This window comes from Calliphora vicina, chromosome 1, assembly GCF_958450345.1.
Source record: "Calliphora vicina chromosome 1, idCalVici1.1, whole genome shotgun sequence".
Classification (NCBI taxonomy): Eukaryota; Metazoa; Arthropoda; class Insecta; order Diptera; family Calliphoridae; genus Calliphora; species Calliphora vicina.
The window spans coordinates 36,298,556-36,324,775 of record NC_088780.1 but is presented as its reverse complement, the minus strand read 5'-3'; the positions used below and the strand labels follow the sequence as shown (position 1 = coordinate 36,324,775).

General features: G+C 30.4%; 1 protein-coding gene across 1 annotated transcript in view; it reads left to right on the top strand.

Moving 5' to 3' along the window:
• The window catches only part of TyrR (Tyramine receptor), a 114,773-nt gene that overhangs the window by 69,658 nt on the left and 18,895 nt on the right, over window positions 1–26,220 (top strand). The window contains exon 2 of the mRNA XM_065508554.1: window positions 3,949–5,236. Coding sequence (XP_065364626.1) covers window positions 4,300–5,236 — 937 coding nt within the window. The 5' untranslated portion in view covers window positions 3,949–4,299. The remainder of the gene's footprint in view (window positions 1–3,948; window positions 5,237–26,220) is intronic.

Sequence of the window (26,220 nt, the reverse complement as noted above, 5' to 3'; positions counted from 1 at the left end):
AAACGGAGAATGAAAGTAATATGCACTTACTGTTTAAAGCCAAGAATAAGCCGATTTTATTCGGTCCTATATACAATTGCGACTGAAAATATAAGCAACAAATATAGTAGATAATTTAAGACTTTTCTTCATTGTAATTGGCAATGTTATATAAAAGTTTATTATTCTGTTTTTATTTTCTACAACACTAAAATTATAAAGGCCCACTGTAGCACATCTCTGGGTTCTACAAATATTTCACTACCATCCATATCTGCAATGTAGGGTTTACTTAAGTCTATATATATATTAAAACATCTTTATACTACAATCACAATCTCCTAAGTGTAGTCTTTATAAAAAAGGTAGTTTTTTACAATTATGCATAAGAATTTGTTCTCTACATCTTTTCGTTTATTCCTTTTGAAACTGCAGCAACAATAAAATAAACCTTCTTGTGTAGGATAATTATCCGGTAATTTACTGCTTTACAAAATACTAGAAACAGTTTTTTTTCTTAACATTTTATGAATTTAATTACAAACTTTTCTTGCCAAGTCTTTTATAATGCCACAAAAAAACTTAAAAAGAGAAATAAGTATGAATGCAAATCTTTATACAAACAAATTTTTTTCAAGACTCTTGAGGAAGTTCATTTGTTTCAGTAATATAACATAATTTCACTCACAATTATTCACATGTGTTTTATTTCATAAGAATTCATTTTACATGATCTTGACCGAGTTTGTGATAAAAGATATTTTTAATAATATCCATACGAAAAACATCTGTTTGCATTGAATTGAAGTGTATTTAATAATGTTTTAAATGATTAATATGTCTATGCATATGTGAAAAATAAATTTTGTAATTTGTTGATAGTAATTCATATTACAAATAATTTTTATTAAATAAAGAAATTTTAAATTGGAAATTTTGCAAAAATATTAAAAGATATGGAATGTTTATTATAATAACACTGTGCTAGTTGAAAAAACTGTCAAGCGTGGCACCCAGCGGATTTAACTGACTCGGGTACGCTGAATTCAGTAGTGCTAACCATTTTTTTAGGTTAGCTCGTATTTTCGGGATATACCGTTATTTCGAAAATGCAGGAGGTTGCAAAATATAAAAAAACGAAATTTTGCAATAAGAAAGGCTTAACATATTTTTAGTAGTCACAGTCGTTTTAGGAATAAACATTTTTTTTGGCAAACAAAAAATTATTTTTCGGCAAAATTTCGAAATTTTTGTTTTTAGAACGGCATAAACAATTGGAAAATGAAGCTACACAGAAAGAATTAAATTTCTGATTCAATCAAGAAATTTGCTCAATCAGACAAAATATTGTTTGAATTAGGACCTATCACAAAATTTGTAAATTCATACAAGAAATTTTTGCTTAACACTCTTGCATGGACTTTACTTAAATTTTTTAAAAATAAATAAATAACTGTACATTTCATCTTTAAACATTTCTCTACAAAACTGCATCATTTGATTTTTGAAATTGAGTGTTTGAAAAATTGACTTTTTGACACCAAAATCCCTCTGTGCGGGGCTTAAACTTGGGTACCTTCGACTAGTAAAATTTTTAAGCACATATGTTATTTATGCGTGTGATATTTATCTCTTATAATTTTCGAGTTATAGGCATTTAAAAATGGAAATTTTAAAATTTTGCCATACCTTGGTCAGCATTATTAAAAATATAGGGCGTAGTACTTCATCATCGAACGAACTCGAGTTGTGTTAGTTAGACAACTAAATTACGGATCCAAAAATAAACGATTTTCAATTTAAATATTAAAACAATAAAAAAAAAAATCTTTGCTGTTTTTTGGGCGAAAAGGTGAATTAACTCTGTTTATATTAAAAATAAAATTTTCTTTAAGAACATATACAAATTTTATGTTTTTCTGTAAGGTATCTTTACGAAAAACATTTTCTTTTGAAAAACGTGTCCCATTTTCCGTATATGTCTTCGGAATTTGACGGTACCGTGAAATAACTCCCAAAAGAAATAACTCCCCACGAAATGATGAAATAACAACCAACAAATTTTTCATACAACTTAGGACTTATTTCATTATGAAACAACTCCTAACGCATAGGGAGTTATTTCATAATTTTTTGTTGGCAGTTATTTCATAATGCAATAACTTCCAATTAAACAACCCCCAATGAAATTTTTGTTGGGTTTTGTTTCATTTTATTTTGGCAATTAGCAGTTATTTCACTGTATTGGGAGTTATTTCATTATTGTTTGGTTCTACTTTGCAAAAGCAGAACCCATAAATATCAAAAACTGGCTTCACTCAGAAAAGTTTTTTTTAGCGTCCGGCCAAAGACCGGCCATGCAAAACACTTTTCAGAGCGAAGCCAGTTTTTGACACATCCCAGAGGAGTAAAACTTTGCGATACGCCATAGGCCCGCAATGCAAAAAATGTTTTGTAAGCGAAGAATAATTTCACTTTAGAAATTCCTTTTTTTAGATCACATAAATAAATTGCTTTGGATTGGGAATTATTGCATTTCTATTGGGAGTTATTTCACTTTTTTGGGAGTAATATTTTTAAAATTATGAAACCGCCGATTATTGGGAGTAATTTCATTTTTCAAGCTTGGGAATTATTTCATTTTTGATTGGAATTATTTCATAGGGAGTTATTTCATTGGGAGTTATTTCATTTGGGAGCTATTTCACGGTACCGCATTTGACCTCTTTTTTACCAAATTTCAACTTTGGCCCACATGTTCTAAAATCCCAAAACGAAAAACAGCTTTGGAAACACTGGTGTGTTCCCAATTTATATCCTACGTATTTTCCCAGCCGCTAAGGAAATGTGAACCCTATGGGTAAATAAATACCTTTTTTGGGATTTTCGCTCGAATTTTTAGGACTTGCGAGATGTCTTTTGATCTTTTGACAAGTTTTTTTACAATTAGTTATTTAGAATGACAAATTTAAAAACGGTTGAAAAGTTTATTGAGTTTGGTTATTAAATAAAGATTTTATTACATATTACATATTTATTGAGTTTCTAAAACTAAAATTTCTATAAAAATTTTAATATGATTGCAAATATTAGGAACAATTTGATCCACATTTATAAGGGCAGGCGCGGATCCAGGTCAACCATTTGGGGGGGGGGGAATTAAAATGTGTTCTACATTTTCCTTTTTATACCTATTTTTATAAGAAAACTTTTCGGTTTTAGTGGGGGTGGGAGCAATTTCCTATTTCACCCCCTCTGGATCCGCGCATGGGCAAGGGTATATATAAGTTTGTCATTCCGTTAGTAATTTCTACATTTTTTATTTGCGATCAGACAATATTCTGGATCGTTATAGATAGCGAAGTCGATATAGCCATGTCCGTCTGTCCATCTGTATATTGAAATCAACTTTATTCTGGATTTTTATAGATAGCGGACACCTTTGTGTGTGTATGTTGAAATCAGCTTTCCGTATCCTCCAATTAACTTAAATACATGATTCATACACCAATATATCCACTATAGACCCGGTTCGGTTGTTGTTTGAAATCGAGAAAATCGGCACATAAATGACTGAGATATAAGGTAAAACCAGGACAACCTCGATTTTTGATTTTTAACCGTTATTTACGATCCCTGGTATATAGTGCTTATTATGGTATTGAGGTTCCAAAAAGTGAACAAAACTGAAGGTACTTTTTTCGGTTTTCTAGTATAACTATAAATTTCCTCTGTTTTATTTAATTAATTAAAATTCTCCAGAGTTCTGTTTAATCTTTCAATATCATTTGTTTACTACTATTAAGACTGCGACAACATAAAGGTGTTGTAGCAAACACAGAATACTAAAAAAAGTACATTAAACTCTTACGTGACTTTATTTTAAATCATTTGATTAAAAATTAACATAAAATTTCCATTCCTTTTTTTTTAAAAAAACTCCACAATCTTCTGTTCTTTCTCTTGCAGGACATTAAACTCATAAAAAAAGTACACAGCAACCGCAACTACATACAGCTGACTGACTGGCGTACACGTGAAGTGGCAACCATAAAAGTTTTCTTTTTTAAAATCCTGCAACAAATTACGAATATTAAACGAGGCCAATGAAAGTCAATGAAACAGAAGACATAAAATACACATACAAATATCGCAGGAGAAAAATATTGTTATTATTAAAAGAAACAAAAAACAAACGCACTCAAATATTTCTCGTTCTGAGAGTTGAGAGTTAAAAGAAGAAGGCTTAATTATCCTTGTAAAAATAAGAAAAAATTCTAGGAAAATTTTCAACGCCAAAAATATGCTAGCGCAAACATTATGGATGAAGCTGATGTTTATTATACCCAGCTGAATAAGGAATACAACTATAATAAATTATATGAAATACACGAAATAAATTCTTTGCGAAATTGTGATACAAACATTAATGCAGAGAGCAGCAGTTGCCATAGCAAGGAAAGCAATAAAATTGGCAACAGATATCAACACACTCGTAGCAGTAGCAATAGCAGCAGTTGCTCTACCAAAGGCTGTCTTAAGTGTGGTCAGTGTCATTATAACAAACATTTTAATAGACTACAAAAAAATCCCTACATGTACTCCTATGTTGCACATGCCATAACTGCAGCAGCCTCAACAGCAGCAGTGGCAGCAGCCGAAACTGCCACCTCCACACATGAACGTCTCAAGTTTGTGTATGATAATTCTCATGCCTCATCGTTGGCTGCCTACGATGAGAATATCTTCAATAATACATTTATTTTAGCCACCTCCTCATCATCATCAGCAGCATCATCGTCATCATCAGCTGCCTCATACACATCCTCATCCTCTACATCCGCCACTTCAGCCTTTGCCATTTCGTATGGCAATTTAAATGATTCCACTTCAGCGGGCTCTTCATCTGCGTCCGCCTCTTCATCAGCCTCATCATCACCTGCCTCATCGTCAGCCGCAGCTGGTTCAACGCCTTCGTCACCTCTAATTGAAGTGGGTGTTAATGTTTCGCTGACGTCATCGGATGATTGGTCACATTTTTATGATCTCGTGCTGTCGTGGCAGGGCATTTGTCTTATTGCCGTCTTTTGCGCCTTCATTGTGATCACCATTATTGGCAATACCTTGGTTATATTGGCCGTTATAACCACACGTCGCCTTAAAACGGTTACAAATTGTTTTGTAATGAGTCTGGCGGTGGCGGATTTGCTGGTCGGTATATTTGTCATGCCACCTGCTGTAGCTGTACATTTGATTGGTAAGTTTTTTCCCAACTACTTTTTCTCTTCCATTTCTGTTTAATTTTATTTTTTTTTTGTCTTTGGTATGGGTTAAATGAGTGTGAAAAATCAGTTTTGTTTATTTTTACAAATCATTTGCAAATAAATTATTTTGCACTTTTTTTTGTTCACGTAGCTGTCAGAAACGAAAGTAATTTATTACTTACACCTACCTTGAGTGGTTGAGTCATTTTAGGGAAGCTTTGGGGTGGTAAATATAAAAAGGTTTCATTGGAATTATTGAACTGTCATTATCCTTTAGTCTTTTGTATTGTATAAAGTGGTGAACCAAAAAAGGATTTAGATTTATTTGTTAATAGCTGAGAAAAGAATAATAAGAGTTTAAATTAATTTGTATATTTAAAAATTTATTGGTAAAGTTTTAAGCCTCAAACATTCACCAGTCACATTTATCTTTAGAAGGACTTAAATAATTTGTATAATTGGAGTAACCAAAATTTAATGGAACTAAACTTGAAAAAATGCAAGCAAATTACTTTTTCGAGAAGGTGTGATTCTTTTGATCACTATTACATCTCTAATAGTGATCAAAGTAGTCTTGGATATTGATATTTTCTTAGATGGAAAATTAAACTTCAAACAACATATTACGATGGCTGTTAAAAAAGCTTGAGGAATCTTAGCTTTTATCCAACGATGGCCAAAAGATTTAAATGATCCCTTCATCACTAAAAGAGTATTTGCGTCACTTATAAGACCGATTTTAGAGTATGGCTCAATAGTATGGGACCCCTCCCCCCTAATATGTTTACATTGATCGTATCGAATCTGTCTAGAAACAATTTTTACTCTTTTTTTTAAGAGATGTATGTATATCGAGGATATTCTTGGCTTCCATGAATATTCTTCACGACTGCCAACATTAAAAAGCCGAAGAATTATGCTTAATGTTTCATTTCTTGTAAATCTTTTAAATGAAAATGTATTATTCGATATTTTTTTAAGTAAGATATCAATAAATGTTCCTCAACGATCCTTACGATTCAATAACCCACTTTATGTTAAAACGTTTCAACAAACTACGAAACAGCAGATTCGTTAAGGAAATTATGTTGTAATTTTAACGAAATGTTTAACTTTATAGATTTCACTTTAAATTTTGATGTTACAATTAAGAAAATATTGTATAATTAAAACTCGTCTGCACAGTGGGGCAGAATCAAAATTTGTTGGAAATAAATCTGGCATTTCTAAACGGCTGGTCCGATTGGGATTAAATTTGATGCAAAAAGTAGCCAAGGAGTACTCGAGTTTAAGTTATTAAATAGGATCTAGAAACTACTAACTTTGCGGATTAATTGAAAAAAAAATTTCAAGTATCGTGAAAACTGAAAGTGCCAGTTTAAAGAGCACAAAATTCTACATGAAATATTAAAAGGTATTTTTCACGTGTTGAAATTACATATTGTGAGAAAAAAACCTAAAAAATTTATAAAAAAAAAATTAAAAATTCCGCAAATAAATACTATTTGTGATAGGTAATTTAAAAAAATTAACAAATCTAATTATGCAAGCATCAAGTTCAGGTATTTATTGATATGTTATGGTTAAATTTAAATTTGAATTATTTGCGGAAGTGGCTTTGATATTAGTTTTTATATTGGAAGTGCAAAAAAAAATGGATTTTGTCAGTTCAAATGGACATAAAGTTATTAGCTGGGCTCAGCTGGGCAGAGATTTTAATATAATTTAAAAGCCTGGACAGTTAGGCGTTGTTTCAGAAAAAATTAGGTTGCCCATCGCTGCGCCTCATAAGTTATATGTAAATTAGTAAAAGCTTCACCCTTTAAATCTACCATCAAAAAGCACTTTGCGATTCAGATAAACGTTTTATTGCTGTCGTTGTTGTTATTGTCATTGTTGTTTTTTGTTTTATAAGAGATGTGCAAGTGTTGTGATTAATAATACGAGAGTCACGTGTGAGTCAGGCCTGGACGTGGCTATATTCTTGTATTATAATGAGATAAACAATAATAAACTTTTACCAATTACTTTTCTTTATTTCAGTTTAGTTTTCCATCCATTGATTTTCTAATCGTGAATGAATAGCACGCGGAATTTTAACAATTTAACTCTCAGGCACTCACGCTTGTATATGCTTGTTTAAATTTTTTTTTTTTTGTGATTAATTCGAAGTTTTTTCTTGTGGTTAATACGAAGTCATCCGATAGCAGGCAATTTAGCTTAATAAAAAAATCATGTTAGTGAGCGCGATCGCGAGAATTTTGAAGTTTTCGGGAGCCAGTTATCACTCACGTTCAGATCTGTAGTTTTTATATTGTCTCATTTAAAATATTGTGTTGTATAAATTTCAAAGCAGTGCATTTTAATTTTGCAAGTCTTTTAGTGGCAGAAGTTGGGAAAGATCTCTATTATTCAACCTCCCATTACTAGTTAATATAATGATATCATCTTAAAACAATATGGTAGTTTTTTTTTATCAATAACATGCATAAATTTAGTGTGTCTCACTGATGTAGTTCTATAGAAATAGGAGAATTAATAATTCATTTGTATGGGGGGAACCCGATTCCACCCTCGTATACCCTTCCAATTTTGGCGGAACGTGTAGTTTGTTTTTAGAGTTACCCTCAGCTAATTTAGTGTGCATAACTATTGTAGTTCTATAGATATAGCACAGTTAATAATTATATTATCCGTAAAATAAATCCGTAAAAACGGGGCATTTGACCCCACTGTGCGGCGCAAAGTAGGGTACCTTCGACATGTAAAATTATAAACATGTGCGAGTTTTTGGTTTCCCATCCGATTTCAAAGATTTTTGTATTTTTGTAAAGCGCTTGGCAAGGTCTTAAAAAACCATGCTTGTACATGCTTTTTATCTCTTACAATTTCCGAGTCATAGGCATTGCAAAATTTAAATTTTAAAATTTTGCCTAACCTTGGTCCACTTTTTTAAAAATATAGGGCGTACTTTTGGACCGAATGAACTCGAATTTTTGTTAGTTAGAAAACCAAATTACTAATAATACACAAAAGATTTCAGAGCAATATCGATTATGAATCCAAAAATAAAAGATTTTCAATTAAAAAATTAAAAATATAGTAGATTTTGGCTGTTTTTTGGTCGAAAAGGTGCCTTAACTCTTTTTCTATTTTAAAAAAACTTTTTTTAAGAACATATAACCATTTTATGTCTTTCTATAAGGTATTTCTATGCAGAATATTTTAGTATAAAAAGCAGGAACTATTTTTCAGTTGTGTTGCCCCAAAGTCCTTTGGAAATTGACCTATTTTTTATAAAAATTTCAACTTTGGGCCACATGTTCTATAATACAAAAGCTGGGATTAGAAAACTGAAAGCAGCTTTGGCAACACTGATGTATTCTCTATTCATTCCCAAAGTATTTTCCCAGCCCAGAAGAAAATGTGGACCGTATGGGGAAAATTGTAAAAAATTCTATACTCGTTAAAGTGATTCTTGGAAGGGTGCCTTATATGGGAGCTATGACTAATTATAGACCGATCGTTACAAAATTTGGACCGATCGTTACAAATCAGATAATGCAATCTTATGGGGGCTAGATGAAATAATGGGCCGATTATAACCAAATTCAATAGGCTCCGTCCTATATCTAAAATCTTGTGCAAAATCGACTCAGAAAGCGATTCTGAGAAGATTGGTATCCGTTAAGTTTGGTGTTGGGACAATATTTTAGCGCGTTAGCAACACCAGCACTAACCCAATATACTTTCCCCACTATGGACGTGTAGGGTGTAAAAAAAATAATAAATTAAATTAATGTTTGATATAATTGCCCAATTCACAATTAGTGTCGTACCGTTGTATCGTTGTATGTCGTAATTTTTTTAATTAATGTTTTGTTTTTGTTTCGAAAAATTTGTTTGAAAAATATTTATGACATACAATGCTACAACACTACGACATCAATTGTGAATTGGGCAAATGTGTATAGAATGAATATACAAAATTAACCAAAACCTGAGATTCATTTTAGTCGCAAATTTTAAAAACCGGTTAACCGAGTGATACATTTAAATTAATTTATCAGCTAAAGGTCATTAAATTCTCAGACAAAAACTCTTAACACACCTTAAAAACTCTTTACATTTACTCGGGGTAATTGAACTACTATTGTATTAAAAATGTCTTTGCCAATAAAAAATATCAAATAAACATAAATAAAATAAATATCTTTAAAACACTTGTTTATCGGCAGTTGAATACAAAACAAAAAACAAGTAAGAAAGTATGGTTAGTCAATACCCTACACTAAGTAAATGAGTAAACAAAATTTAATAATATCTTTTCGTGAGTGATTTACCGAAGTGTGTCTTCAAGGCGTATTAACAAGGTGAGTGCGTCCCGGCAACAAATACAACAATGCAAAAACAACAGGCAATTTGTTTTTGTTAAAATGTACGGTAAATGTCAAAATCAAGGCGAATTAAAATATTACTATGTTATTTACAATAACAAATGTAAACATAAACAAAGTTTGACATATAGTGTACATAAAACCACAGCGAATTAACAAACAGCTGATTTTATGCACTCACCTTGTTAATACGCCTTGTGTGTCTTATATGGGATATATGACCAATTACACAGGTCAACAGAAAAAAAGGCTTCACTAACCATTATAAAGATTTTTTACGTGAATTTTTATCTAATTTTTTTGTTTTAAAAAAATCATGAAAAATCGAAAACGACAGAAATTGTTAAAATTTGTTACTTTATTTCAAAGCCACATGTAATAGGAACAAAATGAGATATCGACCATAAAAATCGATGGATTATTTTCGAATTTATTCACAATTAGTGAATTCGCTCAGAAATAAAATTTTGTGAAGTCATTTAATTGTGAATAAATTCGAAAAGAATCCATCAATTTTTATGGTCGATATCTCATTTTGTTACCATTACATGTGACTTTGCACAGTGGTTTAAAAACTTTTTTTTTTGGAAATAATTCGGTATCTTGGGAACTATTGGAGATATTGTTACGAAATTTCACATGGTTTGGGATGAGGTGTTTACGTTTGTTTACGTTTGTTCAGCTTCCTAGCGCTAATAAGGGCAAGTACGTAGCCCCTCAAAGTTGGTCACCTCGGGTCTCAATTTTTTTAAAAAAATCGCCAAAAATCCATTTATGATCCGAATCAATTGAAATTTAATATAAATAGTCCTTGAGAAGATCTACAAAAAATACGCTTACAAGTGTAGGTATCTCTATTAGTTGAAGAGATATTCAGGTTTATGGATTTATTTTTTTTAATTTTGCTCGATCATTTCATGGTTTTTTAGATTTATTTTTAAAATATCAGCTATTTTGGCGATAAAATTCTAAATAAAATAAAAACAACTTGCTGCCAGTTATTTCTTCCCTATAAAAAGTTATACGCATCCAAAGTTTGAACTTGTAAAAAGGACCTCATTTTTTAAGTTTTTTCCCAAAAGAGCTCATATATTTTTTTTTTTTTGTAGAAAAACAATTTATTCGGGACATACCACCCCCCAGTCCTATCTAAACTTGGCCAAAATCTAAAAAGGCAAAGCACTGATCCACGAAAAAGCTTCATATTTGTATATCCCCATATGTTTCTTAAATACCTACTAAGTATTTTTACTATCATACAGTAAATAACTTCACAGTAGGCACTTTTCTAAAAAAACTCAGTTTTTGGAACGCATTTTCCCCGTTTTAGGAATTTCAGTATTTGAAAATAAAAAAATTTCAAAAATTGTAATGCCATTGATTTAACCCATTCCTGCCTAATGGGTATTTAAATACCCAAAAAAGTGACGACAGTAAAAAAATTCTACAAATTTTACTTTTTGACTTCATCTTCCGTATAGGTAAAATGGTGATTTTTTCTATTTCGGAAAATGCTCGGGAAAAGCGTTGCCAAATAAAGGAAAATGCGAAAAACCAAAAACACACGGCGGATTTAGATAGCTTTAGACATCCCATCTATAATGTAAAAAAGTAAAAAGTAGTTTGTAAACACACTTGCTCCACACACTGTGTATAATGTAAATGGGTATTTAAATACCCAACAGACCTTAATGAGTTGCAAATATAACAAATTTTTCCATATCAAAAAAATTTATTTTATCGTAAATAAAAAGCAAATTTGTATTTTTGCATTTGTTTAATTAAAATTACAAATTATTTAGCCTTTAAAATTTTAGATTTATCTGGAGCAGCTCCACTGTGGTAGTGCTGGATGCAAATTCACCTGGCACTTCTAACATCCATATTCGGTTTTCCATTGTAATGTGGACAACGATGAAGAGTGGATAACTTTCCGATTAAATGATCAATGCGATCATACCTAAGCCCCATTTATGCCCCGGAAGTCAGCATTTTCCCGGGATTTTGATGATTTGAGTTTACCATACCTCTACTCGGAATTCAAATTGCGACATTTGGGACTTTAATATTTGCGACAAAGACAATGTAGCTTCCATGCATTAAAAATCGAAAGAATTTGTAATAATGACCAATACCACTTCTTTCACCGAACCCGAATGCGATATTTTCATACAAAGTTTTATATGATGTCATCGTATCATCTGAAATCAACTTGTAAAACTGTTAGTTTTGTCGCCTAGATCATTTTGGTATTGTTCCCTTATCGACTTTAGGTCATTTTGAACCCTTACTAGAGCTCCTTGCTGACTGAGTCCAGCATTACTAGAGGTTGAGGTCACTGGTCCTTTCTTTCACTCGACCGCATTTCCTCATTCCAATTTCGCGAGTCAGATTTTGTTCGTCGTGCAACAATTGCACATTGTCATTTAATTTCTCATTGTCGCTAATGGCATCGATATCATCAGGTGGAATTATATTGATATCAAAAGTATCTGGTTGTTCGCAAAAAAATTTTCTTCAGCATCAGACCAATTTTCAATAATGTCTTGCAATTCGGCAGTAGTAAGGATTTTCTGATGACGAATCATTCTTATAATCACCCGTATCGTGGTTGGCGTATTTGTTTTACGCCTATGACAGTTTCGTACTAGATTAAAGAAGCAGGTTACATTTTATTTTTAATCTAATACGAAACGGTCGTAGTCGTAAAACTCATACGCCAACCACAATAAGGGTGAATATAACAAATATTCCAATTTTTCACTTTTTATAGTTATATTGTTTGCTTTTTTACACAGAGTTACACTTTTACACTTTGCTTTACTAAGATAAATATTTTTAATATATTAAAAAAAAATATCTCTTTAAAGCCTGTTGGGTATTTAAATACCCATGTCCTATCCCGGGTATGTAACGAGGTAAAATTTTTTTTTCACTCCAAACAACTTCTACGGGCCACCAGGTACATTTTTAAAAGTTTAGTTAAAATCGTACGAGCGGATCTATGGTCAGGCATTAATGGGTTAAGGACATTTGAATCTATATTGGTTCCAAATTTTGTTATGTTATATTATTGTTAAAATTTTACATTAATTCAAATTTTATATTTTTATTCGTGGAAAATCACCATATGATTTTTTTTTTAGTTTTTAAGGTAAATGAAGTGCCAAAATTTTATAAAATTATTTAATTTTATATATACTACGTTTATACGTAGCCTATTCGCAAATAAAAATTATTTGCAATTAACTATCTCACTGTTTATATGTCACATTAGTTACGGAAAATTCTTGTTTTTATGAGATGCCGGATGGTAAAATTTAATTATTTGGTAGCTCTTTTATTGAATAAAATATGATACATTTTTTATTTTTTTAAATGTAAAAATTATAGAATCAAAAATTCTTGTCCGTCTTGTCAATCCAATTAATTCAAAAACGCAATGAAATATTTAAAAAACGTCTTAATAAACTAAAAGCGTTAAAACATATGGCAATGCTTAATATCTTACTTGCAAATAGTGTCGTTAATCAGGAATTGTTTTCGTGAGTTAGCTATTCGCAAATAAAAAATTAATTCACTGTTTATTCTAATTGGAATATTTTTATTTGCGAATAAGCCGTGCGTATAAACGTAGTAATAGTGTTTTCAACAATATCAAATACTTATATAAAAAGCCTTTATTTACTCCTCAGAAGTTCCACAAACCATGGCCCATTTGAAAAATTTGTACGTTTTTGGCGATTTTTCACGATTTTTTTAAAACAAAAAAATTTGCTATTTTCACAATTTTGCTTAAATATATTTTTTGCTTAAATTTTTTATTAGAACTCAAAAACTACTGAGCTGCTTGAGACTGTTTTTGAGTAGTCATTAAGTATGTGGAGAAAAGTGTAAAAAAAATCACAATTTTACTTAATTTTTTTTTTAAAAAACCTCTCCATAGAATTTAATATTTGGACCATATTTGTACTACTGGAACCACCATACATGAAAATTGTGCAGTTGTATAAAAAGCCTCCAACATTTTTTCGATTTTGCTTTCCTGTGTTATAGACGGATCGTCATCGAATTGTGTTGCGTGATTTATATCTAGGTGGTTTCGCCGTTTTTGGTCAGTCTATAAATGTTAAAAAAATATGTATATTAAGATGAGATAGGCAAGATTGAAATAAATAAAACTAAAGCCAACATATCTATGTACCCGACACAAGAAGAAATTTAAGAATATGTATTGTGGTTTTGAATTGGGATCGCCTTAAAAATGGTCCCCCTTCTACCCTATATGAATCTTGCTTCTGTTGAATTTTATTCTATTAAACTAATTTTAGATAGTAGGCTTGGTAAATGAGCTATGACCAGAACTTGCAGTTTTTCAAAATAACACAAAAAAAGGAAACATGTACTCAGTGCAGGGTATTATATAGTTGGGCTTCATCGACTATATCTTCGTATTTGCTTTTATTTATGAAAGATGTTGCTTTAGAATTTTGTATATTTTTCTCTTAAGAACTTTGCGAGCATTTTAACTTGTTATCTTGATGAAGCTTAAATTCTAAATCTTAATTTTCCACTTGTGTTTATTTTTTACTTAAATTTTTTGTTCTTTGTTTGGGTAAAATGAATGAATAAACCTTCTTGGAAATTGTGGTTATTTCGGTGGATATTTTTAATACAAATATTTAAGATTTGTAAGTTAACATGTGTGTGCAAAAAAATCTTGAAAAGAATTCCTTCTAAATATAAGTCTAAAGTTCTTCTATGAATTCTCCATCCACTTAATTTTCAGGCCATGTAGGGGTCGACATTTTAAGACTGTCATTCCATTTTTTAGACATTGTTATTTAGTCATCTGAATTTCTTTGAACTGCATATACTAACCATGATATTTTTTTTATTTAGGTTTTTCTTGCAGGTATTTTAAAGATTCTCATATGTGTATTAGGTTGGCACTTATTTTCCAGAGATTTTTGAATTTAAAATATAAAAATTTTGTTATCATTGAAACCCTATCAATAAATGTTATATTTACTTAATTTAAATTGGCAAATTTTGAAGAAATGTGCGCCAATCATGATAAAATTTTCACAATCTGAAATTATTCTGTAAAGTATGGAGAAAATCAAAGAGCATTTATCCCTAGTCCCCATACAAGGTTCCCCTCAGGAAACTCCTTGAACATTCATAATTAATATAGTGATGACATTGGATAAACATAAATCTTTTTACCAATTTTTGTGAAGATTGTTCCATAATTTACCCCTAGAACCCCTATATCAGAAATATAAAAGGCCGCTACTTAGTTCATATTGATGGTGGGTATGCAAAAACTATTTTTCTTAAAAAAGTTTTGCCGATATTTAATTTTTGTGCTTCCTTTAAAGATTTTGCTAAAATTTTCAGCATTTGGTTTCTAAATGACGGACAAAAATTATAGAACTTGGGAACATCGAAAATCAAATAATTGGAAAATAAGAAACACCCTAATATGTACATATGTATCTGAATGCTTCCTTGATATTTGATTTAAAGTTTCCTGGAAAATTCATACAGATGTATGTAGACAGTTTTTAGTAAAATATACTTTAACAAGCAAAACAAACAGGCAGTCTGTAATAAAAATCAAAAAGTCAAAAAGCTGAGCATTTTTAGAAAAGGTTTTCTAAGAAATACATATAGGCTACTTTTAAAGCAAACATTGAAAGTTTCTACCATATAACAACCTACACTTGTAATCAAATAAATCAGAACTATACACAACGACTTTGTTTTATACAGTGCAGAAATAATACTCTAGTTTTAAGAAGATATCTTATAAAGAAACGCTACTGGGAATTCCTGGGAAATTTTTCCCAATCTCTAAATGATGCAATAACATTAACACGTCTAAGGAATGTGCATAATAAACAGAATATCGCTGCAGCACAGAGGTTTCGAAACGTTTTTTTTTGGAAATAATTCGGTATCTCACTATTGGAGATATTGTTACTTAGCATGTTTGGAACTGAGGTATTTTCGAGTTGATTTACAATTGTTCAGCTTCCTATGGGGGCCATGGGGGCCAATGCGTGGTCGCTAAAATTTGGTCACCACATGTCTCAATTTAAAAAAAATAAATTCCAAAAATCCATTTATGATTTGAGCTGAAATTTAAAATATAAATAGTTCATCTTACATCTGTATGTTATGTATTTTTTCTTATTTTGCTCGATATTTTTTTTTAAACAAATCAGCTGTAGTTTCCCAAAAAAAAAGTCCCTGTATTTTTTCTAAATAAACATTTTTTTTCGGGACTATATACAATTATTATATGACCCGTAAAGAGAACTTAATGAAAAAGTGTGTGAAGAAAAATTTGGCTCACTTAAGCGAACATAGTACCCCCAAGCCTAACCAAACATCGAAATTTTAAATAAATTTTAAGTTTGAAAAAAAAAAAAAATATAAAAAAATATCTAAAAAAAAATCAGTTTTTGGAACACACCGTTTTAGGAATTGCGGTATTTTGGCTTAACGGGTTTGTTAATAAACAAAATCTTTCAGATTCTATTACACCGTACGACACTCAATATTAGACACGAACCGGATGGTATACGTCTGAAACAATAAATTAATTGAAGAACAACTGCGTTTTCAGTTTTTCATTTCGTGATCCTGTTTCCTTTTAAAAGGACTTCAAATTTTCAGAGGAGTACATTTTTAAAAAAATGTTTTAAAATACTTCTGATCATCCAACTATGTCAAATTTGGTGGTAAATGATCAAGAAGAGTTGAAAAATATTTCATCTTATTTTTATTTTATCCTATAAGGATCAAAAGATGTCAAAAATGTCCTTACAAAATTTTTTTCCTTGAATATCCTTTTAGATTTTCAATAATTTTTTTTTTCAAAAAATAGTGAGTTAAAATCCAAATATTGAATACCTTCATCCTTCTATCTTAACTACTTAAGTGTTAAAAAATATTATAAATTTTAATTATTTGAGTTTTTATATTTTATTTTAACATTTCATTCGAAATAAAATATAACAAAATACGTTGTGAAAAGCAACGAAGAATACTTTTTAATAAACAAGTAAAATGGTATAGTCGGGCAAGCCCGACCTTGTGATGCAATACACCGGGTATACGATTATAAAGAGTTTTCTTTTGATATGAAACTTATTTGTGTTGAATCTTTTTCGGTAGTGGGCCTTATATGGGAGCTATGACTAATTATGGACCAATCGTCACAAAATTTGGTGGGATGAATTGCGAATATATGAAACATATTTGTGTTGAATTTTGTTGGAATACTGATATATTTCAGATATTTATGTATATTAATGAGATTTTCGAGAATGTTGCTTATATGGGAGCTATGGAATATTGATGACCGATCGTCACGAAATTTCGTCGTGAGAGTTAGGCTTACATAAAACTTAATTGTGCTGAATTTGGTTTGAATATGTTTAAAATTAAGATATTTATGAGAGCTTAACTATTTTCAAATAGGCCAATTGTATTCAAACCACATTCAATAGCCTTTGTCCTTGGGGACAATATAAAGGTTTGTTCAAAACTTGGTCGAATTATCTTCAGTGTTTAAAAAACTAGACTACAAGTAGCAGTAGCAACGTAAAAACACAAGTAGTCTAGTTAAAAAATTAATAAAAACTCGGAGTCAATAATTACTACTACTACTGCTACCTTCACATTTTTGTAGCAGTAGTTGTAGTAGTACTTATAAAAGAAAAATTTAAAAGTAGCAGAGTAATTTATTTTCTATTGCTAACTTAAAAAAGAAAAAGTTTTGATGTAGCAGTCATTAGTTTTTTATTATTTCTGCTACATTTAAAATTTAGTAGTAATTGAAGTAGCAGTTGAGGTAGTAGAAAAAGTAGCAGTTGAAGTAGCAGCTAAGTAGCAGTTGAGGTAGCAATAAAATAAGTCAAAAATAAAAATCTTCAGCCAAAAAAGAATATTGTGTGTTGTTGTTGTGAATTTATATTTGTGTAAGTTGGCCGTGTTGTAAACAAAAGTTCGGCTTTTTTGTTATACACACAGATCTTTCTGTTAGCAACACACAGTGTTTAATTCTGTCAATTTTGCTATTATGACTGAAGATTTTCTTTTTTTACTACTTTTATTGCTACCTTAACTGCTGCATCAAATGCTATGTTACTGCTACCTTAAAAATTAAAACTCGATATAGAGCAGTAGCAATGATTTGTATTTTTATGCTACTACTCCATTTACAATTCATGTTGTATTACTACTGCTCTGTTAAGAGTTTTATATTTTGAAGGTAGCAGTAGTTTTAAAAAAACATGAAAACGAAAAAAGACAAATGCTACTGCTACCGCTACATACACTTTTTTGAAGCTGTAGTTGTAGCAACAGTTAAAAATTTGTTAGTTATCGTAGCTTTTTAAACACTGATTATCTTTAAACCTGCGACCTGTAGTTTGATTACAAGGTTTACATGGATGGACGGACAGATGGACGGACATCGCTTAGTCGACTCAGAAAGTGATCCGGAGCGGTTTGGTATGCTTTATGGTGGGTATGTATGTTGCAAACAACAGCCCTAACCCATTATACCTCCCCCACTATGGTGGTGTAGTTTATAAACATGCACTTTTCTTAATAAATCTTTTTTGTATACAAATAAATTTTTTTTTATATTTTAATTTGACCTTTATATATATAAAGAATGAAATTTTGACATTTAGTATAGAATATTTGGGTTTTAACGCACTATTTTTTTAAAAGGAATTTATTGGCAATCTTAAAGGATATTAAAGGATAAACATTTTAAAGGACATTTTTGACATCTTTTGATCCTTACAGGATAAAGTAATGATAATACAAAATATTTTACAACTCTTCTTGTTCTTTTGATATACAACTTGTCGTTGTTGGAATAGCAGGAATATTTTTAAATATTTTTTGAAAAACGTATTTCTTTGAAATTTTGAAGTCCTTAAAAAAGGACACATGTTCACGAAATGAAAAACTGAAAACACAGATTTTCTTCTTTAAATTTAGAGTTTCAGACGTATTTTTTCTCTATTTGTCGGACGGTGTTACAGGCCAGGGCCCTATTCCACAAAACAACTTACCAACTTTTCAATTTGCAAAACTTTATGTTCCTCAGAACTATAAAATTTGATAAGTGATAAGTTTAATGTGCAAAATTTTTGCAATTTTTATATTCTCTTTGCAATTTCTGTTCCACATACGTTCCCTTGTTCAAAGTGCAAAGTTAATATTGAAAAGTGTAATTTTTCACAGCAAATTTTGATAAGTTTAACAAAAATTTGCAAGGTAAACGATCGCTTGCCAAAAAACGTTAAGACGTGAATTTTTGTTCGGCGATACTGAAGACGCGGTTATAACAAGAAATTATAGGTATCGAATTAATTTTTCATGACTACAAAACTTTAATTTAAAAAAATTTTAAAAATTAAAAAAAAAAAAAAATTGGAAAAATATTAAAAAATAAATTTTGAAAAAAATGTTTGGCATAAAATTGTCAGTAAAAAAAATAACAAAAAAAATTTTTAAAAAATTAATTTTGAAAAATAATTTTGGCATAAAATTTTTGTCACTACAAAAATTAAAAAAAAATTTAAAATCATTTTGAAATGAAAATTAAAAAAATATTTGTTAACCTAAAAATATTTAAAATTTTTATTTCAAAGTATAATTTGGTGAAGGGTATATAAGATTCGACACATCCGAATATATCTCTTACTTGTTCTTTAATCAAATGTACAGTGCAAGATTTTTTTCCATTTTTATTTTGCGGCTCATTTTACCACGTTCTATTTAGCAAAGCGAATAGAAATAAGACAGAAATGCAAAGATGATCAAATGCCTTGTGGAACACTTTACACACTTATCACTTTGCCAAAAAATTAAATTTGGTAAGTGCAGAGTGAAAAGTTGATAAGTTGTTTGTGGAAGGGCCCAGGTGATAAATACGAGGTTTTAAAAACATTGGCATATGATATACGTGTGACGTACAGGAATAAATATTCCTATTTTCTTCCATTTGAATGTGTGTTAGATTTTCGTTTGTCTATTCGGCATAGCCAAAATCTAACATTCTAAGTTGTTTTTTGTGTCAAATGTATGTATTTTTTTAATTAAAAATGTTAGCCCTTCTTTAGCCACTTTTTAGACCTTTCTTAGCCTTGTTTTTCTAAGTATTTATCCCTTTTTTATTCACCAAGAATTGGCAACACTGCACAGTGGGGCAGAATCGAAATTTTTTGGAAATAAATCTGGCATTTCTAAACGGCTGGTCCAATCGGGATAAAATTTGACCTGACCATAGCCAGGAGTATTCGAGTTTAAGTTATTAAAATGGATCCTACAAATGCTGCAGTGGCGGCGTTATGGGGGCTCAAAGTAGGGTACCTTCGACATGTAAATAAACACATGCCATTTTTTGTTTCCCATCCTATTTCAAAGATTTTTATATTTTTGGAAAGCGCTCGCCTAGGTCTTGAAAAAACATGCTTGCCAACATTGTACGTGTTATTCGTGACATACGGCCAACAATGCTTAAAAAAGTTACCCAAATTTGGAAGTTTAGAATGCGTTTCGTGAAGAATATACCCGAAATCATTTTCAAATGTTAATGCCATAAATTTTTGTATCTTTCTTTTTGTTTTATTAATTTCATGTTCTATCGCACTTAAAAAACACTCTTATAAGCTCTATATGATTTTCAGTGTATCGACCTCTAGTTTTATGATTGATAATGATTAGATCGTATGAAGAACAGATAACAATTGTCTACTTATTTCAAGGCTGAGAGAGAGAGAGATAGATAGTAACCTGAAAATGTGTAACCTGTTTTCTTCGTAATTTGTTTTTTGAATTTATGACAGTCATGAACTGAATGAGCAATGTGAACTGGGTTCCCCGATATCTATCTGTTGGACTATCTATCTGAGGGTTACGGGTTCGATTTCACTTCAATCTAAACCCACTTTTAACCTGGACTTTACATGTTTTTTTTTCAGTTTTTATAAAGATAAAACACGATTTAACCCAATCACTGCAATAAAATACTCTAAAATTGAGTATAAATTATCAAAAGAATTAATTCCACCTCAAGCTCCTATTTCAGCACTGAAAGGCCACGTGTTGTACACCCTCTTATGTTCCGCATAATATTTTTCTTTATAAGAATTTATTAAACCAAATGATTAAAGAATATGAACAAAAAAAATTTGTAAATATTGCCTTAGGTTAACTAAGTGAAAATACATTTCTGTTCTCATACATAAGCCATAATAAATGTTAAATTGTTGACCTTTTGTTTCGTAATATTCTTTCGAAAAACGAAATGAATTTGTATAGTAACCCATTTAAAAAGTAATAAATTTTTACAATATTTACTTTAGTCAAGAGAGAAGAAATGCAAAGAATTAAATAATTTATAATACATTTTTTATTTAATATTTATAATTTTTTACATTGGAAATGAAAATGAATTACCATTTACATTTTTTGAAGTTTTAGGGAAAAATTAAATTACTAACTAAAATTTGTTATTAAAATAAAAACATAATACCGCACATTGGGTAGCTATGTGAAGAAGATTGACACCGGATTTAAAAAGATATATCATCATAAAGTAACACCTTTCTTTATTACATCAGTTTTTTCTACTATCCACTAACGTCTATTAAAAATGAGGGATATAATATTGTTACATTTTAACCTTTTTAAAACGCTGGTTTATTTCCTTTATATAAACCGGATACTTTTGATTGCAAATAAAAGCCGTTTAGTAGTTTGAAAATTGTAACAACTCTTTATTTATTTAAAATATACAACAACAGAATTAAATAGCCACTCAATGTTTTTTATACACGTTTAAAAATTCTCAGAAATACAGACACACTTTATAATGTATACGAATTCACTTGAAAAATACAGCACACTTTAAGGCACTCAGTTGATGTTTATTCAAATAGCGTCTCTGATAAACTGACTCACGACTGCAACCTCTGCCACTATTTATAACACTGCCATCTGTGGTGTACTTTCTACAATGTTCTTTAACTGAATATTCGAATTCGAATACAGCGTTGCCAACTTACGATCAAATCAACTGAAAGCTTTTATTTAATAATACCCACAGATATGTTACAGTTTGCTATTACAGCACTGTTATTTGAAAGCATTATGCTACTTTTAAATCAGCCCTTAAAATCGTTATATTTGAATTCAAGTACAATTTCGTAACAATATAAAACGTAATTAAGTCAATTTAGTTCATACATATATGGCATTATTTTGCACTTTTGGATTTTCTATGATACCAAGGTCTAAATTTATTCTATATCAAAGGTTTCCTTGAGTTATTTTCGGAAGTAGGCCTCATATGGGAGCTATGACTAATTAAGACCCGATCACCACCAGATTAGGCAGTGTGATTCTATAAGAAACTTACGTTTGTTAAATTACACTCTGTGTAATTATTTGATTCATGGACATATAATCATATACGGACGGACACCACTACGTGATAAAAGACTAAAAAACAAAAAGACCATGTCTCCCAATTTTGCATAACTTTGCACTTTTTTTATGGGCCCCCAAAGATATGGGACCTCAGTGTAATTTTTAAAAAAATTATGGTCCATAAAGTAATTTGAGGAAGTTGAATTTTATGGGGATACAAACATTTTGAAGAAAAATTATGGCAGTTAAAGTGATTTACGGAAGTTTGCCTTATATGGGAGATATGACTAATTATGGACCGTTGATCATAAAATTAGGCGACATGACTTTCGTATAAATAGAACATATTTGGAGCGAAGAATGCGTAGATATCTATATAAATTAAACATTTATGATAGATAAAGTCCTATTTCTGGAGGACATTTGTATGGGGGCTAACTGAAATAATGGACAGATTTCAACTACTTTCAATAGGCTTTGTCACTAAGAAACATGCATACGCCAAATTTTATCGAAATATTTTCAATATTGCGACCTGTACTTTGTCGGATGGACAAAGAGATCGTTATACTTTAGACTAATATTTGTAGGCATTACAAACATTAGCACAAACGCATAGTACCCTCCACACTATGGTGGTCTAAGGTATAAATAGTCTTTAACTTTATTGTTTTACTAACTTGAATACTAACATATTGATATTGAGGTCAGATTTACAAAGTTTTTAATTTTTTTAATGATATACGGAAATACACTTGTCAAACGTTTCTCCAAATTTTGTATCCTTTCAAAAAAAAAAAGATTTGTCGAGTTCATCAAAATAGGTATTTTTCGTATGATGATTTCATTTTTAGAGTCAAATCTGTTTCCGTTGAGACATTACTTCAGGTTTGTAAACAAGAAATACTCTAATAGGGATAATTCAAAGAATATAATGCTGAAGAGGGAGCATTTCATAGATTTTTATATGAAAAATATACATGTGTGTGTCGTTTTGTTAACCCGACACCCATTTTTCGGAAAACTTTTGCATAGCCATGTGATCATTCCAAATTGAAACCACTGAGTCATGTGAAATGCCTATGAATTTCAAGCTTCGGTCGGCCAACACCATGCTGTGATTTTGTTTAATTGTTTCGTATGAAGAGACCTCAACTTGGCGTCCATAACGTTCGACATCTTCCATACTTGTACAGTCAGAACAAAACTCAGTAAACCACTTTTTTACCATTGAAAATGTTTACGATATATAGTTCCCATAGTATTTATCAAGCTTAGCCTTGATTTGATTGATTTTTTTTCCTCAGGAAATGCTTAATGGGCAGACAATATTGGCGCCTTAGTCAAGCCAACAACCTTTATTTTATTATTTTACTTCGGTGGCGTTTTAGTGTTATACCACCGAAGGAGGGCTCTGTGATAAATATTAGTTATTAGTAAACTAATAATTATTATAAACTGATGTTGTTGATTGGCAGCGGCTGGGAATCGAACCCAGGCCACAAATACCATATCATGCTTAATGATCAAACGCGCTAACCAATTAAGCCACATCACCCTTTGAACGCTCCATTGAACAGCTCATTTTCCTGTATTGGGTTATTCTATTGTAATATGTTGGCGTTTAGCTGGGTTGTTATGGTACAAATCACACAATTGCGTATGAATTATATTTATTTATTTGATATCGCTCATACGTATATGAAATCAGCGGTGCGCGTTCATACTGTTCGTCAATTTAAACGTATACAACCCGAATGTAAACAATAAAGCGTAATAGAGAGTAAAAATACAAATATTTTATTCAGTTGCTTGATGTTGTTGCGGATATTTTATTTTTTACCCATACATGCACACAAATTCAATTCCTTAATTTGCCTACTACTGCATTAAAGTAATAATATTTAATATTATTATATTGCTGGACGTTACAAACATTAGTACAAACGCATTGTACCCTACCCATAATGCACAGTGTCAGATTTCTGTAATCTAGAGGTACTAAAATATGAATGACTAAAATTCAATGATTTTTGAAACAGACTTCTCCTAAGATTTTATACATTTTTGGAGAAAAAATTGAGAATCAAAATTTCAATATTTCTATAGGCGTAATCAGTCTTAGTTCGGATTGATAGCAGTGTTGGAACAATTTGTGCAAACTCTTACAGATGATAGAGAAAAGGATGTTAACAGATCGAATATTGCTAACAGAATCATGACGCACAGAAGAACAATGAAGTATAATAGTAATAAGGAGATATTCATACTAGAAATTCATATGAAGCTACAGGAAGATGTTTGAGACAATATAAGGATGAGATACTCATACGAGGGAGTGGATAAATTATTGAAGGTTAGGAACACATATAAACGTATTTTGATGGATCCAACACATAAAGTTCAGAGGCAAACAGCAATATTACTATGGACTAGTATAAAAAAGAATATACTAGTGGATACGATAACAAAATATTAATATCAAATGCAGCAACGGCCTGACCATACACTTCATCCAATAAAACTTAAACGGAATTAGAAATTTCGTTGCTCATTTAAAAATGATTAACAAAATCAAAAGAACTTACAAAATGAAGACAATATGCTGAGAACAAGAAATTTTCCTCTTACAATTCAAAGAAAGTGAAATAAAATGCTAATGCCATTAAGCTTTAAGAACGCTAAACAATACAAAATAAATGCCTCAAAACAAGCCAAAAGAAAGGAACAAAATTAATAAGAAAATGGGATTAAAAATGTGTTGTACTTTGTACATATTTTGCTAAAAATTTAAGCCAAGTTGCTTTGAATACAAAGATGTTTATTTTTGTTGTCTTAATTTGAGCTAAAGCGTTAATACTTGTCTAAAAATAAACACTTAAAAAATATATGCATTTTAAGTTGTGGTAAAATTTCATTAAAATAAGATTTATATGATAGTATGTTTTTTTATATTTAAGAAAAGTGAAGCCTTTTGCTAACATTTCAATATTCTTATTACTTTGGTTTAGGATTCCCTTAAGCCAAATATCCTTTATTGAATATAATTAAAAATACGTTTTAAAATATTTTTACATTTATTATCTATTCATTTTCATTTCTTCAATTACTCAGACAAGTTCTATTTAATTACAATAGAGCATACGAAATTTCGCTTTCATACCGACTTTATTATTCCCAGTAGTTTTAAGTACAATTACAATAAAAGTATTTAATAGTTTATAATACAGACATAATGAAATCTAAATAATTACAAGGACATTTACAAAACATTACTGCACCAACCGTAAAATAAGTTTTGGTAAAAATATAAATAGCCCAATAATGAATAAAAAATTCCGTGGGAGTTTGTTCCCCGGGAGTTTTTTCCCATTGAATTTGAATAGGAAAAATGAGAAAAGGGAAAAAACTCCCGGGGAATTTTTATTCTTAGTTGGGCTGAAAATCTTTTCAAGGTCTCATAATTTTTTTTCTATTGAATAGAATAGGATGATCATCAATACCAAATAGCCTAGTATAATGATAAACATTTCCACTGAATTTTTTTAATTTCAGTACTGTATTTCAAAGCGACCGTGTTTTACACATACATACCTAACTAAATTTATGTTCCGAATTTTCTAAAAACGAGAATCTACTTTTTTTGTTACACTAAGAAGCTTTTTTGTTTACTATGGATGTTGGTGCTGAGTATAAATATTGGGGATCATTCCCAATAGAGATTAAAAAATTCCAAATATTTTGTAAAATACTCGAAATTATTTATATTTTGGGAGCTTCCTGAAGCTTGTGTAATTATATAATCCCGAATGCAGCTATTTATAAATACCAGTCCAGTTTGACATCCCAAAAATCGGGGAAGTTTCGGGATTTTTAATATTTTTAACATTTTAGATATTTTAATTTCGAATCCTGGAATTTGTAAAATCTTGTTTGGTTTGGCATCCCTAATAAATACAATAAAACTTAAATGCTGACCAAAAATTATAAAAACAACTACCAAAATGCAATTATATAGATCTACATGTAAATCTCATTTAGTTTTTCGAGTATTTTATTCTCTTTATCCAGCACAAATATTTAAGCAAATTGTCTCGTTGTATTTTTTTTAA